Consider the following 19,268-nt stretch of genomic DNA (forward strand, 5'->3'; position numbering starts at 1 on the left):
AGATATTTTAGAAATACAAATCTAAGAAGTAAGGGCCAGATTTGTAAAGTGTACAGCTGTAAGTGGTCTTCTCAAGCTGTGGATCTCTATAACTCCTCCCCAGAGGTAACATGGATTTCATGACAGCTTCATTGATCAATGGTCTGGGAGATGTTCAAAGCAGAGGCATATCGTTTTACAACCTAATCCTGCTTTAAGTTTATCCAACACTTTATCCCTGACCTGTCTGCTGACTTCCCTTTTGTTCATGGTGCTGTTTGTTTTCTAAAATGCTCAAAAAGGTTATGTAACCAATAAATCATCAGCAGCAATCCAAATTAGGATAATAGAGGCTTTCTTACAGCTGTCCATTCCAGCACCTTCCACTGTCCACAAGCTACAACGGAGCACACCTCCATGGCGGGTGGTTTTGGAGAGTGAGCGCAAGCCAACTCTTCTGCTACACCACCCTGGTTGTCACGGCAACTCACAAAACGCCTCCTGGTGCCTTTGCCACAGCTGGCACTACACTGTCAAGTAGAAGAAAGATGTTAAGAAGATGCAAAACATTAAACTGAGCATTGCAATAAAAATGCAAGAAGTGAACCAACCTGAGCCCAGGAACCAAACCTCCACTGGGTTCTGTGGCCTTGGTGAGAGGGGACTTTAGTTCCTGGGGGAACAGGGTGGCTGCTCGGACACTGGGCCACTTCACAGTCCTGTGAGGAATGAGACACATACACCCATTCATGCGATGTTTAATAAAATGACTTTACTGTAACAACATCTGTCTCTGAAATCAACATGCCAGACATATCAGAAAGGTTTTTATGACGAGGGACCGCTGTTAACAAGTAGAGCTATATACCTTCAGCGCCATGTTTGAAAGTGGGTATGTTTCCCATCAACCTTTTCCCCCCACCTTATCAAAACAACATTATCATGGTCTGCACTGTCAGTTCAAACTATGGATTGTGGCAGTAAGCCACTCAGCATAAAGCCTTGATCCCTGTCATAACAGGTCATAGTGGAGTGGTATTTAGGGCTCCAATGCCCATCCTGGCGTGGTTAGAAACTCCACCCCTAATCCACCCCCTTGTGCCTCACCTTCCGCCTTTTCCCTCTCAACCCCTGCCCTCCGTTGCCCTCTGACCTCTGTCTCTAGGAATGATGACCTTAATCAGGTCTCACAGACTCTGGGTAGACTACACATTCCACACTGTGCTTCCTAAAAGAAACAAATAGGCCCCACAGCAGTGCTAAAGACTGCTTTACACACACTTCCTGCCATACTCATTCATGTATACACATCTTACTTTAGAAAATCACATAGGAGATCAAAACCGCATGTGGTGTCTCACTCTTGTGTGCCCCTTTCCTCCCATGTATAATAACTCCCCTCCTCCTCACAAATGCTCCTTTTCTGAGTCCTGTTGGGTAGAGAGTGGTGGTGGGAATAGCGGCCTGGTGGCCCACTTCATGGCTGGCTGATCAGAATTACAACGAGGTGAGGCGACTGCTTCAGGGTCACTGGTCACCAGTCCCTGCCGACCCAGGCACCGGAATTAAGAACTGCTGCGACTGGAGAGGGGCCTCATCCTGACTCTGCAGGCTCAGCCCTCTGAAATGCGTTTACGCCCCACGCTGACCAAACAAAACTCTCATTCAACTTAAATACTGTACATTTCTTTGTAGTTTGTCTGTGTGGTTTTTTTGTGTCTGTATATGTGTTTTTCTTACGATGATAAAATAAAAAATTTAAATATACAAACAAAATATACCCTATATTAAAATAAATTATTACATCTACTATTTAAAGTTTGGTCTTATAACTCTATTACACGTAGGGCAAGCTTTTCCAAGTCTTATATACATTGGGCCTTTAGTTTCAGATATCTATTTATAAAAAAAATTACATATTTGACAAATTTAAATACATTGTTTTAAAAGTTATTGAAACATTCTCAGACCATAGATTTCTGATAAAAATCTGATTGATCAATGAGGTGTTTGAATTGAGTTAAGAGAAAGGAGAAAGGACAGCAATTCCTGAAGCTCAAAAGCAGATTAGATTTTAGATAAGCTATAGTAAAGAAAGCAAAGTTACTTCCTTTTTTTTTTTATTACTCTGTTAAAAAAAACTTGCTATGCTTAGATATGATGGCAGCATTTTTTTCGAGGGGTGGGGGGGGGATTTGTGATGTACAGTCCTATGCTTTAATTGATTGATTGATTGATTGATTGATTGATTGATCTCACAGTGGAGAAATGTACTTGTTACGTCGGCTCAAATAGTCAAAGAAGAAGGTGCCAAGTAAGAAAAGGTGCATGTGGAAATATACAGTGTGTATATACAGCTGAATTCATTTTTTTTTAAGCAGGAATATTATACAGAGTTATTGCACAGGGTGTTTACATAGGTATTTATATAGATGAGTATTTATCCACATAACTATTGCTCTGGGTATCAAATATAATATAAAAAAAGGTTGTTGCACAGGGTATTAGATAGTAACTGCACATTATACATGGCACAACTTATTGCAGTTGTAGAGTCGCATTGTATAGTCTGGAGGCAGCAGGGATGAATGACCTGCGGTAGCACTCATTTTTAAAAACAGGGAGTAAAAGTCTTTCACTAAAGAAGCTAAACGAGCTATCGAAAAAGATTTTTAGCAAAACCGATGGCGAGCTGCTATGGTGCAGTACACTGAACAAACAGCAATGAAATTTATTCATTATTTAACTTTATTCAAAGAATAAAACTTATTTAAACATAATTGAGACACTTATAGGAGCTGTTTGGATGTGGAACTTACTTTGCATTGTTCATTTTGTATAAAGCCCTACACACAAAGGGCTTTGGATTAGTGTAGAGGTTAGCAAGATTGTGAGAATCTCCCCCTGTTGCAGTCTGATTTGCTGAACTGCATCAAGTCTCATGCCTGAGGAGTTGATATATATGATTAAAAGTTTATCTCGTAATGATAAAAAGCCTCCATTCCTGAAAATGTGCTGAAATAGCAGTCAGATCTCCCTAAGATGCCACAATAAAGAGTTGAACTCTCCTTTAATTCATGTGTTTCCCACAGAGCACCCGCTGACAAAATAAATGGCTTCTCTTGTGCACTTAAACCGTAACACCTATTTCCATATGTTTACTGTTGTGCTGCGTGTGACAAGACTCTTATCCTTCTTTTGCTCATGCAGGTCAGTTTGGAGCTGTCAACAATTAACAGTGAAGTCAGAAATAGGCAACATTTTATAGGTAGTGGAAACAAGCAGACCAAATAAAATAAGATTCCAGAAAAAATGGGATTTGAGCAAAGGAACATGCAGAGGAAACTTGGTCCAAGACTTAAGTTGTTGTGGTGGTCTGGTGGAGAAAACAATGATATCTATAAAGTCCCGGTGAGCAAGCTAGTAAAAAAATGCAATATTTTGTTGAGGATTTACTTGAATGCATGCAATCTTGGAATGAGTACTATCAATTTTTTGTGGTTTATTGTTTTACCAAGTTATTGTTTTTCAGTAGTGTCACAGTTTGACTTTTAAATTTAGGTGTTCTGATTGATTTTTTGTTTTGGTCAATTAAGAACTAAAACCTATGCAGGTTGGAGGAAAAAGTCAATTGAAATATTTCACTTAATCACACAGGAGTGTATCTTGCAAAAGCATTCATATTTGTGTTTCTCTAAAAATTGTCAAGTTAATAACAGATTAGATAATACAGATAACAGAAACTTTCTAATTTCAACAAAAAGGTTAAAGACTGTAATGTACATCTATATTAGGCCTGCTTTACTCTGATACAGCCCAATAAAACCCAATGCAACGGATGTCACATGATTAGTAAATAGAATTCCAGTTGTGTGTACTTTGAATATATGCAGCCTTTGGTTGTGAGCTTGTTAGAGAGTAAACAGCAAAGACAAAATGCCAGAGTGCCTGGTGGTGAAGTATAAACAAGAGACCAATTATAGAATAATAGCCCACTATTTAACCCATCACCTGGCAAATTGAGAGAGCATACACTGCAAATGCAAACCTGCCATGACCCTTTACCTCACCTGACATGACCAGGTGAATAGAGAGCCTTACTTAGTGAAACAGTAAAGAGGCCCATGGTAACACAGGGGGAGCTGCAGAGCTCTACATTAAAAGAACAAGTATATTATACCAATTTCACACTGGCCAAAAAATCAGTTCAAACAAGGGAAAAATCAGCTTTTAATGGCAGTGGGAACAGCTCACTGATGCATGTCTACCCAGGTCAAACAACTCGAGAAGCAACTCGTGTTAAAATGGCCTCGGCTCTGATCTGCATGATGTGGGAACATGAGAGCCGGGTTGACCGGCTAAATGATGTTACACCACTAAACGCATAGTACGGACGTCAACACACTGCAGCAGTCGCTTCTGATCTTACAAGCCGAAACAACTCTGCTTACATACGATAAACATAGAGCAGTACTGGTAAGAATGATTCAGGGGACAAAAGTGCAAAACAATAAACCAAACTTAATACGCTATTGCTTCCTTACATGTTTCTCTCTATTGTTTACTTTATGATTTCTGTTGCAGTGGTGACATCATCAACGCTAACCCTGCGTGATTGTCTCACCAGGCCTGCAGCGGCAGGGGGACAGAGGCCAAGGAGCTTGCCAGCGAGGGGTTAGACCCAGCTTTTTTACTTCTGGGAAGGGAGCCAAATGCTGATTGTTAACGGGTCAACCCACGTTTGAAAAACCCGGTTTAATGCGTTATTTTCAGTGGGAAAGAGGCTTTAGTTAGACAAGAGAGACAAGAAAAGGGCCATTTTTTGAAGAAAAAGACATATGAAAACCTGTAGGAGACAAAGAACACTTATGGAAAAAGGTGGTGTGGTCTAGAGTCCTGCAACGGGTTGGGTACCCGCGGGTCCCCGACGGGTCACCCGCTAAAATGCTCTTTTGAGGGTGGATATTTTTCAGGCGGATATTTTTTTAGTGCAGGCGGGTAGTTGGTGAAATTTTTTTTTTATGCGTGTGTGTTGTTATGGACATCAGAAATGTTATATTAATCAGGCACTGGGGTCACCCTTGTTGTAGCTTAAAGCCCTGCCGGCAGTGTGGGCTTCCCTCCAAAAAGGCCACAGTCAGTGCATACACGTCTGCTGCAGTGTTAATGGCGCTGTTCTACAGCGCAGCGTACTATAGCCTATTACTTGATGTGTTAACGGGTCGGGCCGGGTTCGGATTTGAATTGAATATATCCGCGGGTGACGGGTCGGGTTCGGTAGTCATCCTAACGGGTTCGGGCGGGTGCGGGTTGGTAAAACTCGACCCGTGCAGGACTCTAGTGTGGTCAGATGTGGCTGATGTTTAATATTGGTCAATGTTTGACCATAAAAAAACACTACCCAATCCAAGTGTGAAACATGGAAGTGGAAGCATCATGCTAGGGGAAGGATTTTTTTAGCAAGGAACAGAGAAGATGGCCAGAGTTGATAGGAAGATGACTTAGATAAATTCAGCACAATAATGTATGAAAACATGTAAGATGACGCAGCTTAAGATGCTGAATACAAATTAACACCACACCCTTATTAATATATATGCAAGACACCATTTATTTCTCACAACTTCAATCCTGGCATCTTGTTAGGCTTCAGAGTTATGGACCAGAAATGCTTTATTTCATTTTATACGCAGTAAGATATATATCCTTTAACTGTAGATAACCAGAAATCTTATTCAGAGGAGATGAAGGGATTCTGGGTAGATATCGTTCTCTCACCTGCGTATCAGTGGGTCGCGTGGCAGCATTACATTCAGTGTCGTCCATGACAGCACCATAGGAGCCCACCACACACTTCACCGCTCGCATCTGGTAGCCTGGCCCACAAGAGGTAGTGCACTGGGTTCAAAGAGGGAGAAAGAGAGAGGAAAAAAATGAGAAGCGGTGGGAAATGTTAACAACTGTGAAAAGGAGACAGAGAGGCAGGCGCAGAACTGTCGGTTTATGCAAGTAGGCAAGAAAAACTCCTCTTTAAATAAATAACTCTGCCCAGACACATTAAGAATTAGGACTTTCTACAAATGAGGAGCAGAAGAAGCTCAGATAGATTGCTTTGGAGGTTTTTCCACTGTTGCCAAGTCAAAGGGTACAATCCCGCGCCCGCTTCTGGCTCATTGCCTTCACTAAAACAGGGTCAAACTTGTGTGGCGGCGGCTTTAGCTAACATTTGGCCACGCTTCATTAAACTGCTTCAAATACATGTTAACATGCGCACATCCTCTGATGAGAGGCACAGAAATAGTTCACATTTTTGGGTGTTAAGTTTTGTGTGCGCAGACACAAACTGGGAATGCAAACAGACAATGTGCTGCATGCATTATTTCAGGAAGAGCTTTTATCACACAGCGATTTAGAGGATCTGGGCGGCCAATATTGTCTATATAGGAAAAAAACAAGCTTTGAACATTTCCTGTTTTAGCAAACATTGCAGGAACAATTTTTAGGCTGCACTTCTAATACTTCACTGTATTTCATTCAGTAACAAATGGCTGGGAAATCCCTGTATTGTTTGATTTCGAAGTTTATTAGGCATAACAGTTCCATTCATATGTTGGAAGTAAATACAGTAAACATCTTTCCTTAATGCTCTACATGTCACAACAAGATAGAAACAAACCAGTGTCTTTAAAATGTGTTTTTCTTGCTTCGATTAACAACTTAAACAATATTGGAATTTCATTTGATATAGTACCAATACAAAATACTTGGCTTTTTTGGATTTAAGCCTTTTTTCCTTTTTTTTTTAAGGAGTGGAGCACTTCTTTAGTATTCTGAGTCAGTAATTGGTATAAATTCCTGAAATCACAGCTCTATTTATGCAATTCATTTTATTTTTATTAAGTAGCATAACTTCAGCTCATGCATACTGGGTGGAGAGAATCTGTGGAGATTGATTGATTGTACTTTGACTAGACCATTCTAATCTACAAATATGCGTTAATCTAAATCTTTCCATTAGACTTCCAGATCAAATTTATTATAATTAGATTGCCTGTGTTTAGGTCAAAAATGGTCAAACCTGACCAACCTTCTCGTTGCCATTTAATTAAAAATAATACACATAATAATACAGTGTAGTGAATGTACAAAACAGCTTTCATTTTTGAATTTCTAAAAAACACAAAACTTTTAAACCTCAAAATGATGCTATTAGATGAAATACTGAGCATTATAATGCAGTGCTCATCATCTGATATTAATAGCACTGCAACACAATGTATGTATGAAGTCATAAGTATCCATTAGAGCAAAATAAAGTTTCACGTTAAAGGAACAATGCTCATGCTCTGCAGGGAAGCACAACTCGGACTTTTTCCTCTTACATAGTTTTAATAGGCATTCCCTCTCTGGTGGTGCATGTACATTTTTTTAAGTGAAGTCTTTTCAAATATTTTCAGAAACCTTCCAATATACCTTTAAATCTCTAAACATCTATGTTTAGGTTAATACTTAAGCGGGGACTGAACCTACTGTACTAAGACAACTAATTACAGCTGTAGATGTAGAGTTACAGAAAAAAACTTGAACTGCAATGTTGGTTCACATTTTGGTGGAAAAAACATACATGTTCAGTGTGCACTTAATGTCATAAACATGTAGGACCCACTCACCTGTCCCCAGGGTCCAACTTGCCACGAGGCGCACTCTTGTTGCTGACATGTCTGCACTGACTCAGGTTTGGATGTACCGCAGAAGCGATCATCCAGGCGGTCCTCGCCAAACTGGCACCATATTTGACGGTGCCTGTAGCCTTTCCCGCATGTTACAAGGCACTGATAAGGAAACAGTAGAGAATGACATAGAAGCATAAAACATTAACTGTAGTTGTCACAACAGCTGTATTTAAGCTTATCTGAAGGCATTTCCTAGTAACACAGTTTAAAGTAAATGTTTCAAAGTATCATTATTGTATGGGAGCCAAACCCAGAGGAAGTGTGGTCATGCATATGCCTTTAGTACAGTATAGCATTTAGGAGAGGTGAAGCAATCCTCGATTGCAGCCCGGAGATTAGCAAACTTCAATATTTACAAACTGAGCAGCAGTCAAGCACCCTGCAATCACCACTTTCCCAAAACTTACACATAGTGGAGGAAGTGGATAAATAAAGAGAAGTTACTGAGATAGACCAGTAGGATTTTCGTCCAGATCAAATTAGAATTAAAAAATCCAATAGGTTTGCATAGCTTTTTTGTGAAATCTACCTGGAAAACAGATTTCAAAGCGCAAAGAATCTAGTACGCCTCAACTGACCTCAGACCAGTCACCAGTCTCCCATTGTGGACAGAGGAAATCATTGCAGGGTTGGACGGTTAGTTTATCCCTTTGACTGCATCTGCTCTCTTCATCGCCACCCTCAGAAGTCTTTCGACACACTGCTCCTCGACGTCGGGTGCCTCCGCCGCAGCTTTTGGAGCACTGCAAATGAAAGTCAGCCATCAGCTAAAAGGAAAACCTAAATAAATTTGTTCCCTTCTGTTATTGTCATACCTCTGACCAGGGTGAGTACTCCCACCCACCAGGGTTACAATCTCCACGGCAACCTTCACGGTCATTAGGTTTACGTTGCCCACTGCAGTAGCGGTCATCAACTTTCTGGATCTTGCCATCTGAGCGGTTGATTTTGGCGCATTCTATTTCCAGAGTGCGGTATCCAGCGCCACACTGGGCGGTGCATTCACTTTTATGGGCCACGTGCCATCTGATACATGAGACAGAGGTCAGACACAGATTGGCAAGACTCACCGACTTGGCCCTTTAAGGGTAGCAAAAGTCGGTTAAATGGGTAAAACAGACCTGAGTTCACATTCTGTGTTGCAGGGCTCAGTAATAACTGCAGGCCGAACCGCACTGTGGCAACGCTGGTCTGACACCACCACCCTGTCTGACTCTCGGCTGCAAAGAATCTTGCGCTTCCGCTCTCCTGTAGAGATTAAAAACATTTTTTTTTAAATGCAGAACTATTAATGACATAAAACTAGATTACCTAAACAAGGTAAAAATATTTTTCTCATTGAGTTGAGTTTAGCTGGAGTTTTTTCTGTGTTACGTCCAGCTCTTACCTTGGTGCTTACGGTCAACTCCAACAAATGGATTTTGTGGGGATTTACTTTTGGTGACTGTTTATGAATTAAACTCCACTTTGACTGCTGTTCTTGTTCTTTTTTAGACTGAATAAAAAGATTATTTTATCATAATCTACTTGGGAACCTTAAGAGTTTTGCATTTTGGTGCAAAGAGAGCAGAGTTCCAGCTGAGGGCGTTACATGTTGGCTGTGTAACCCGCTGTCAGAATTGGCCATACATCAACAGAGCTGTGTCAATAAGCTCAGAAAGAGATTCTTACACTGATCAAACTGTATTGTAGCACAGATTGAAGTTCTCAAGTTTACCTGCGAGCCACCCCCTCAGACCAAACCACCCTGACAAATCCACAGTCATGTCAAAGAAGGAAATATATCACAGTATACTTGCTTTAAAATAAACTTTGTTTGGTACCTTGTGACATTTTCCTGAGAAATACAAAACAAAAAAAGTATTCCTTTATAATTGTTGCTATAAGGGTTCCCAGTTCTGTTATAGTCCATGCCACTTTTGCTATAAACATCATTTTTATCTTCAATCTTTTCTAACACTAAGGCCTGCCAACCACATGTGCCTCCCCCTCACCTTGGCACAGCCGACTGCACTCCTGCCAGGGCCCGTAAGCGTCCCAGAAGAATTGCTGCGGCTTATCCTCTATGGGGATATTAAAGGAGTACCTGACATCTGGGTTGTAAAGGTTTCCAACAGAGAGCACCTGGAGGGAGGACAGTGAGGTACAGTTCAACACAGTGAAGATAGGAGTTTGTGAATAATACAAACCTTCCAAGCAAAAGTGGATATTTGAAAGAGAATGAACTAAACATATGAACATATTTTTGTAAGGATATTAACACTTTTTCACAATTTTTTAAGGTAAAAAACAAAAACTTTACATTATCATGTCTCTTCCAGTTCTGTTTTCCTATTTTTCTTTGCAAATTGGAGCGATGGCAGTAGAAACTGGTAAATTTCTGTTTTTTTACAGAATCTTACAATATTAAGGTTAAGGCAAATTTAAATCATACAGTAATGGTGATTCTTTCCAATCTACGTTATTGTAGCTCAGCGGGGATCTCTGTTTTAGTCTGAATTTTTTTGCAACTCTGACCAACTGCTCTGCCCCCCCCAAAAAAGAAAAACATCCTGATGCTTCCCCTATGTTTCACCATGAATGTTTTACTTAGTTTGATGTGCCGTTATTTTCCCAGCATGCAAGCAGGGAGGCCAAAAGCAATCAGTTCAGGTTTCATTTAGCTTGAGCACCTTTTTACATGTCTCACAAGGGTTTCTTTCAGCAATGCCTTCCTTGGTGATGGCTTTTTCCATTAAGGCTTTATTTGTTTAGTGCGTGGCTCATAGTTGCCTTCCGAACAGAATTTTTTGACAGTATATCACTGCATGACATACTCTCCAGATTGGCATACGTTTGTACATCATTCTCATTTAAAACTAAGATTTTGCTCCACGTAGGAGTTTTGTCACTCGTGAAATTCAAATAAAACACAATGAAGTTTGAGGCTGTAACAACCTAAAAGTTCTAGCAAAATAAAATATTTTTAAAAGACAATGCATAAGGAATATCATTTTCCCTAGCGAATGTTTACCTGGACAATAATCTCCTCCTCGAGGCGGTCCGTGCAGTTGATCCTCTCGATAACATGGTCAGAGCCACTGTACTCGATGACGGCATCCCCCACTTTGATTTCCCTTTTGAACATGCTCACCACAAACTCTCCATTGAGCAGGAATTCTCCACGCCTGTTTGATATCGCTGCAGGAAGACGTGAACTGTTTGACTTTCATAATTGAATTCAGATCAAGCTGTGTCTGTTCAACTGTCCCAAAACACTCTGGTGTGTGCTTTGGTATTTAAAGCTACACCTTGCTAGCGCCACTTACTTAAAACTGTGACTTATTACTGTATGATAGATGATATATTTGAAACACAAAGGTTTATAGTAGACTTTTGACACAGACAAAGGCATCAGGTAGAAGTAAAGCTTTTCTGGGCTGAAATAATCCTCTTTTCCACAAGAAAACCCATCCAGGGGCGTCCTGTTCTGCTCCACAACCGGCCGTCTGCACTCATTCTCTCTAATGCGATTATAGAGCTAATTTCCTGCCGTTTCTTTCCTCACCATTTCACACATTATATTATTATGACTGTTGAGAGTGGAAAAGGTTCAGATAAAAACTCTAACCTGTTGCTACATATAAAGCAAGCTTTTCAAGAGAAGGGTGATTCACTTTAAACTGATTTCTGAGGCTGAGGTGGTAAAATGCAGACAACTCTGAGGTACAAAAAAATGTATTGGCAACTGTGGTAGAGATGTGCAGGTTGGCTAAAAATAAATGTATTTTATTGCAGCAGGATAATTTAACAATAAACACTCATCTTTTATAGACCCTTCTCTTTATCTCCCCCTGTTTACCCTGTTTAGAATAGTCTATCTGAATCGGCCGCTGACTCGGATAATATTTATAAACCAGCAGAGTTGTTAAGTTTCAGGATAAATGGAGCGCAGTTGTTTTTGTTGCAATACAAACCCCAATAAACATACATTTTTTTATCCGGATCTTTTTTCTCTACTAAATGTATTTAAATGAGATTTTTCTCATTTGTTACTGTTTTGATTTCGACACAAAAAAAGGTGATTTTTTATTTTTATTTTGAGGCTATTGACCAGTGGTCCCATTAAACATGGAGGAAGCTTTACAAACATCAACAATGTTAGGAAAATGTGCATTAACTAAACACTAAAAAGAAAATGCAGCTCCAACTTAAATAAATTGCTTCAGTTGGTAAGAAGTAGTTGAATCGAGTTTAACCAACTCATTTAGTTTATAAGTTAAAAACTGAAAAAAATATATTCAGTTATTTGTAACCAATTAAAGAAATTGTGAATTTTATTTTTAGAGTAAAATTAAAAGCCTGAAGTTTATAACCTGACTTGACCTTGCTTATTAAAAGAATAGTATGCAGACAGTGCAGAATACCATCTGCTTAAAGTTGCAGTAGCATCACTGGATGATAGAGAAGAACATTGTATTGTAGCCTACTGTAACAAACAGGCAAACATTTTTCACAACAGTAAAAGCCTTCTCACCGAGGTAGTTGTCGTCCTCCGGCTTCCCTGAGTAGCTGTGTTGCCGCACATCTATATTTGTAGAACCACTGGGTATTCTCACTACTTCATTATAGCCTGTACATGAGATTAGATAGTTAGAATACCTACTCTTGTCCGTATGTACAAAAAAATATAAACAAACTATGTTCTGTTGTTCTAAACTTTGATAATAGGTAAGGGTCTTAACATATGAAGAAACATATGATGTTTAAAAAAGGAGATTGGTAAGAAAATAAGTTGTGGTTGTAGCTCACCATAGCGTACAGTGTTGAAGGTTCCCGCTACAGTTTTGCAGGAAGAGTTGTCACCACCGCAGACACCGCACTTATCCCTCCTGGCTTTAGAGTTCAGAACGTGATCACAACCTGCTTGCTGCTCCATCGGGGAAGATGCAAAGCAAGTATTTTATTACTCTGAACGATGCAGCACAACTTTGATATTTTATTAAAAAGTACTGTCTTTTCAGTCTAAAAACGATACAGACTATAAATGAACAAATGTAACCTGGTGAAGATGCATTTGAAAGAAGATTGAAAGCATTTGCTCAAACTTTTTTTCTCATTAGGCTACATAAAAGTCAGAAACATTGATGCATTTCTATGGCAAACCTACACAGAAAATGTCAAAATCTTGGAACTGAATGGCAAACATCTGTGAAATAAATAAGATTAAGGTCTTGACTTTGACTAGGCCATTCCAACACATATACTATTAGATCTGTCCAAATGACCTATTTTTTTTATTTTTTACTGTGTGTGATTTTTTCTTTTATTAACACTGAGCTAAAATATTGCAAATACTATTTTAGAAAAATAACCTGGAACAAAGTGCTCAGCATTAGGCTAAACAGATTTTTCATGCAGTGGCAAGTAGAACATTTTTGGATCAGAAAGCACTTGTCAGGGGCCTAGAGACTTCCAGAGCCACAGTTAAACCCAAACTCTGTGTGTGGTTCATATTGTACACAGGGTAACCTACTACTTCTTTTGATGTGCAGGGTTTGCTTACAATCAAGTTTCCAAACTTAAAATCTATCTGTCAGATTTGAGGAAACAGAGGAAACGTTGAAGGATGTGGAAATCAGTAAAGGCGTGTTTGCACGAATGCAACACACAAAGGGACCCTGCTAGAAGATGACACTGAGACATATTCAAGTACTTTGTACTGACAGACTCACCCTGCACAGGCCCTGGACACAGATGTCGTTGGTATCGGGTCCACATGGCGTGCCATCGATGACCCTGTCCCTGAGCTGATAGTAGGCAGTGCTGCCAGCCACCCTGCAGAACAGTTTACATCTGTCCTTCATCAGAACTGACAAAGGAGATAAAACAAAAGCTAATCACTGCAAGGCTTACACTGAAAAGATTCTATGAACAAAAATGGGAATGGGGCAGCAACAAAGGTAAAACACAAGAAAATAAAAGACTCACTTCCGCTGTATTTGGGAACCCAGCGAACATTAGGAGGTAGACCGTTGATGTTGAAGTGTTTTCCATCAAAAACAGCACATTGTTCCTCCCTGAAGTCCTTCTTTTTCTTTGAGCATGGTTCTGAATTGCAAGAACGGAACTTCATCCGGCGACCAACACAATACATTCCTCCGCCCCGCGGTCTGAGAGTACAAGCAAGTATAACACTGGTTACAAAACTGCTTACAGTGTGTCAGTGTCTTAGATTCTTGTCCATATTTACCCTCTAACAGCAAACCTCTTAATTGTCCAATTCAAACTTATTATCACTGGGTTTCATTCTTTTCTTTGAGCATACTAATCTAGAATAAAAGATTAGACTTGCTAAGACTGACTGATGTGTGCATTTAGCAGAAAAAATATCCCTGTAAGGTCTGCAATCAGTCAGTCTGATTCAATGAACTCTTGCTATGGCAAGAATCCCCTTAAGGAGGTTTGATCTATGGAATGCTGTCTTCAGCAGATAAAAACAAAGCACACCATGCATGCATGACTAAAAAGACAAGAGACTACTCACACTGGTCGGTTGCATTCACGTACTGCAATCTTTATGCCACCACTGCACGTTCGAGAACATGTACCAAAAGGGCTCCAAACCCCCCATGCTCCGTCCACAGGAGTGGCGTCGAGCTCTTTGGGAATGCACAGGCCGTGTTTGCAGTGCTGCAAGATCAATGATGGCGAAGAACGAAAAATAGATTCAACGACAAAAACATAGATACAAAAAAGAATGTGTACCAGGAAAGGTAAACAACACAGCAATCAAAAGTGAATAAGCTTTTGTAATCAAAGTCAACAAATTAGTTCAACAAAAAAAATGAAATTTGTTTTTGAAATTGATTAGGAAACTAAATATTGAATACACTAAATAAATACACCTAAAAACAAAAAAACTTTCTTACAGAAAGTTTAGTTAACTAACTAGATTAGCTATAAAATATCTACAGAAGGGTTAAAAACCAGAAATGCATCAGTTGGTAAGTGAAATAAATTATGGTATGCTGGTCTGCTGCAAGCTGCCAGCTAGTGAAGAGAGGTCAATGCAAACAATTGATTAGTATTTCTAAAATGGAGTTGGAAGAGTGCAAGAGTTTCAGCAGATAACAGGAAGGCTGATAGTATTCTAGTAAAATCACTCTGAACATGTTGGAGCTGGACATGATGGAAACATTTTGCATCAAGGAAACAAGACAAAATACTAAGCTTGGTTCATTGCAAATAAAAACATTCTGAAATGTATTTCTTTTACTCTCTCTGAGCTCAGTGGAACTAAACTATTGCCAAATTCCTACAGAGTTACCGATAAATATTCAGGAAATCAGAAGGAAGCATTATTTACTATTTTGCACCAGATTCAAGTGTGTTCAGCTCTATACCTTAAGCATCATGCTCCTTTTAAAAAGTCATACCATGCTGGTTAATGAGTTACAAACCATTAGTTTCAGTAACACTATCTTTTATACCTTAGTAGCTATTTTTAATTTTAAGACCACGGTTTGTGAGTGATCTCACCAAAGACTCTATGTCTAACAGTTATTTTAGACATCTCCTTGTTTGTGGCCACTTACATACATTTTAAAGATAATGTCGTATTATGTAAGTGAATGTGTTGCAACAGTGTTTAAATACATACAATTTTGGGATATAAAATGCTATATTCAGCAAAAAACAACAAAGCCCAATAGATTTTTACCTTAAAACTGTAAAAAGGTAGAGCCAGCTGTGACGTCAGAACTATTTCCAAGTTCCTCATTAAGGCAAACTAATATTCAGCTATTTATGACATGCTGTGGAAAATCTATGAACAAGTCAACCCGGGGCTGTTTTGAATTATATACAGATCATATCTTCACCTTCAAATAGAATTTAATCTACAAGAAAGAGTTGATTAAGTCACTTTATCAATACCCATTAATTGTTATGTACAAGAGGTTCATTCAAACAGCATTATTCCTACGGGAGTTACTTAGTTCTGTATTTACACTCTAAAATGTTACTTTGTTATCATTTTTATTATTGTTTTTACAACTTTACAATCCTATTTTCTTACTGGAACCCACATCCTTGCTATGGGCACTTCTTAAAAACCAACATTTATTGTGATTTCAAGATTTGACAGGCCGGTTACCTTTCCAGGTGTGCAATCAGTGCCATCTGCCCAGGGCATGTGCTGTGTCCTACAGCCCCGCTGGGCGCCCTCTGGACTTGTGCACCAGAGCCTCCGACACTGAGTCTGTTAGTTGCACACAAGCATATGGGTTATGTGTTAAAGCTGAGATTTTAAAAACTCAGCACAATATTTAAAAAAGAAGGTACTTTGTGGGCAATATGCTTTGAATATTACTAATATTTACTTATAAGGCGTTCATTTTTTGTTCTATGTATTTTCAGAGACAACACATTAATTTAAAATGCTTTTAATAAGCCTAGAGCCCTGGCAGCTGCATAATAACCCAATGTCTCCTATTGGGTTCACAGTTCTTGACATTTGGACCCCTCACACTGACTCCACTTACCATATAAGGGCACACCTGCGTTCCCGGCCCAAATATCAATTCACACTGTCTATTGACACTGTATATCCGCCCAGGCAGCTGCTGCGAGAGACTGTATGGCCTAGAAACGGGCTCGTCGAGCAAGCACTCACCATACCCCGTGCTATTAGGAAATAAAAATAAAATGACTTAAAGAAAAAAAGGGGAAAGAACAAGAGACACAAACAAACAGAAAACACACTCAGTACAGCGGGAGTGGTCAGTTATCTGCACATATACATCCACAAAGACATCTGCTTTTCCTCTGCCACTGATGTATACATATATATATGGAGAGGTAATCTTACTAAGAAATTCAGGGAGTCTTCTGCTTAACTTGTTTTTTATGAAAGGATTTAGTATTTTAATATCAATCTTTTTAGTATTTTCAAGATGCAGACTATCTGGGGTTTTCCTCCAGTAGATTGAGCAGCCTTTAGGAAAACAGAGGTTATGGGATAAAAGAGCTCCGAGAGGTTATGAAGCTGATCTTCCTTATATTAGCTACTTTGGAATTTGGAATTTCCACTTTACAGGAGTAAGTCTATAAGCACTGCAGAGAGAACCGGTGTTACATTTTACCATGATTCAAACAGAAAAATGTATTTCTCTAATTTAGATTTTATGCGATGGACGAACAAAGTATGAATACGACCGTGTAGTGAAGGGAAAAGTATATGTGGTTTTCAACGTTTTTTTACAAGAGAAATCCAAAGTATGGCTTGCATTTGCATTCAGAACCCCTGGCTCAACGCCTTGATACTTCTTAGAAACACTTTTTTCTTCCATAACAACTGCCATTTTTTTTTTATCTCTACCGTATATGCATGCTGGACTGTAGCTCCTATCCATTCTTCATTGGAAAAAGCTCAGATTCAGTCAGAATAGATGAAGAGAAACTGTGAACATTAATTTGTGGTCAATGAGCATGCTTGATCTAGACCGCTCTGTTTAAGCTCTGCTTTTAAGGCAATTTAGGCTGCTAAAATGTAAGCCTTAATTCAAGCTTTCTAAGGACCTCTAAGAGGATTTATTTAACAGAATTTCCATGCGGTCAGCTAAAAATCAGCTTTCATGTCCAACTGAAGAAAAACATAATCAGTGCAAGACACTAACATCAGCATGTGTCATAATAGAGAAGGTCTGTTCAGTTAAAAAAAAAAAGTGTTTTCTTCCAAACTTGGAGTTTTGTTTGTAGACTAAGAAGCTAATTTTGCATGTTTGCTGTGGCCGACATTCAGCAGGACATCTCATGCTTTTCTTTCAATCAACATTTTCCTTTTACCGCTCGTGCCAGATTTGTGAAGAGCATGACAACCAGTCATCCTATTGACAGATTCTCCTTCCAACGCTGCAGCCCATCCAGAGGAACCCATGGCCTCTTGGTTGTTTCTCTGATTAACATTTCTGTTTGTTGATTTATGTTCTGCAACAAAACTCTTTGCGCTTGAGGTGTATTTACCCCTAGATCTGATTAAATATTTAATAACGGGGGAGCTTTTGGAGGCAGTGTGTTCCACTGGATTTTATTTCCAGTATAAAAGTAAAGGGGAATACACACATTTGCAAGCCACACATTTCAGATTTTTGTTTTAAAAAAGAAATACATTTTCTAATTTCCTTATATATATATATATATATATATATATATATATATATATATATACATATAATAACAATTAATTAAGCTAAAGATTTTCGTTTAGAATAAAAAAAGTTTCAAAATTTTTTTAACTATGCATGGCTGGGTGTTTTTTGTCGTCCACGTTTAAAAATGTGAGTCTTATCATGACTGAATACACTCTACAAGATGGATATGTGTTATCGTAATGATAAAAACAGTATGACATACTCAAGGAACTCTGTGATGTACTTCCTGCTACACTTGGACCACATCCAAGGGTTTGTGTTGTAATTGAGCGTGGGAGCCATGACATGCTGCTGTGACTTCACTCCATCCTCCTTACACTTGTTGCTGTCATCATGAGGCATGTTGAAGCTAGAAAGCAGAAAATATAATTCAATAAAACACAGTTAGAAATGAGTGTGATAAAGAGAAAGGGAACTGGGGTTAAAGTGGTTCTGCTGAGGTTTTGTAAGAAGTTGGATGATCCTGCACAGGGCCACCGACTTCTCTTATTACTTTTTCTCATAGAAGCAAATGCCAACATTGTAACATAGTATTGATTCCACATCTCCACATTTCACATCTACAGCTCTGTTCCCACTGTTTCTTGTGGGTCTAGCTTTGAGAAGCTAATTTGTGGTTGCCTCTGAAAATAACGGAGCAAATGTAATTTCTGCCTGTGGGGATTTGGAGAGAACCCAGTCTGATAGGGAGTTATGTGAAAAACCAGCAAGATATTTTAGATGGGAAAACCCGAGGGAACACATTCAAGCCATTGTAGGGTATACAAAATGATCCGTGTTGATTGGTGTCAACTAGTACGACATCGTACCGCGTGCCGCTAAGCCTCCCTTCTTACACTTGGCCAAATAATAAGTGAGCTTTGCCACCAAGCCTTCAATCATGTTTTCACTGGTTGGTGGGGATAAAGGTGGAATTCAATAATCCAGCTCTTTGTTTGGTGGTAAGAATGAGCATTTGTTTAAGATGATGAAGGCTGTCAGTCTTACTCTATAGAAGGCTTAAAACTGCAGCTCAGGCTAACAAGAAAGTTTGGACAAACAGTTTGCTGAAAATAAAACTAAAAAGAGGCTGTATTTTAATTTGGATCGTGTCTCATTTCCATCCTAAAATGAGGAACTGACTGAACACAAAAGCATCTTCAAAGATTAGTCCACCCATTTATCAGCTATAGCCACTTATCCTCGCAGGTTCACATGTAGACTGCCAGTAAACCACAGGACTAATCAAATATTGGGGAAAAAATCTAAATCTGACAAAACAGTTTGTTTCTCAAGCTCAGCCAGATTGGATAGAGAGACATACACTATATTGCCAAAAGTATTTGCTCACCCATCCAAATTATTGGAATCAGGTGTTCCAATC

General features: G+C 39.1%; 1 protein-coding gene across 1 annotated transcript in view; it reads right to left on the reverse strand.

The window, feature by feature from the left end:
• The window catches only part of adamts9 (ADAM metallopeptidase with thrombospondin type 1 motif 9), a 61,941-nt gene that overhangs the window by 32,454 nt on the left and 10,219 nt on the right, over nt 1-19,268 (reverse strand). The window contains exons 9-25 of the mRNA XM_015385311.1: nt 18,108-18,254; nt 16,238-16,379; nt 15,850-15,954; nt 14,239-14,384; nt 13,683-13,864; nt 13,427-13,563; nt 12,504-12,621; nt 12,229-12,324; nt 10,726-10,892; nt 9,707-9,836; nt 8,834-8,960; nt 8,528-8,738; nt 8,291-8,455; nt 7,650-7,811; nt 5,758-5,877; nt 591-698; nt 342-509 (exon numbers count right to left, since the gene is read on the reverse strand). Of these exons, the coding sequence (XP_015240797.1) occupies nt 342-509; nt 591-698; nt 5,758-5,877; nt 7,650-7,811; nt 8,291-8,455; nt 8,528-8,738; nt 8,834-8,960; nt 9,707-9,836; nt 10,726-10,892; nt 12,229-12,324; nt 12,504-12,621; nt 13,427-13,563; nt 13,683-13,864; nt 14,239-14,384; nt 15,850-15,954; nt 16,238-16,379; nt 18,108-18,254 (2,431 nt within the window). The remainder of the gene's footprint in view (nt 1-341; nt 510-590; nt 699-5,757; nt 5,878-7,649; nt 7,812-8,290; nt 8,456-8,527; nt 8,739-8,833; nt 8,961-9,706; nt 9,837-10,725; nt 10,893-12,228; nt 12,325-12,503; nt 12,622-13,426; nt 13,564-13,682; nt 13,865-14,238; nt 14,385-15,849; nt 15,955-16,237; nt 16,380-18,107; nt 18,255-19,268) is intronic.

The sequence above is a fragment of the Cyprinodon variegatus genome, unplaced genomic scaffold, assembly GCF_000732505.1.
Source record: "Cyprinodon variegatus isolate N-32 unplaced genomic scaffold, C_variegatus-1.0 Scaffold335, whole genome shotgun sequence".
NCBI lineage: Eukaryota > Metazoa > Chordata > Actinopteri > Cyprinodontiformes > Cyprinodontidae > Cyprinodon > Cyprinodon variegatus.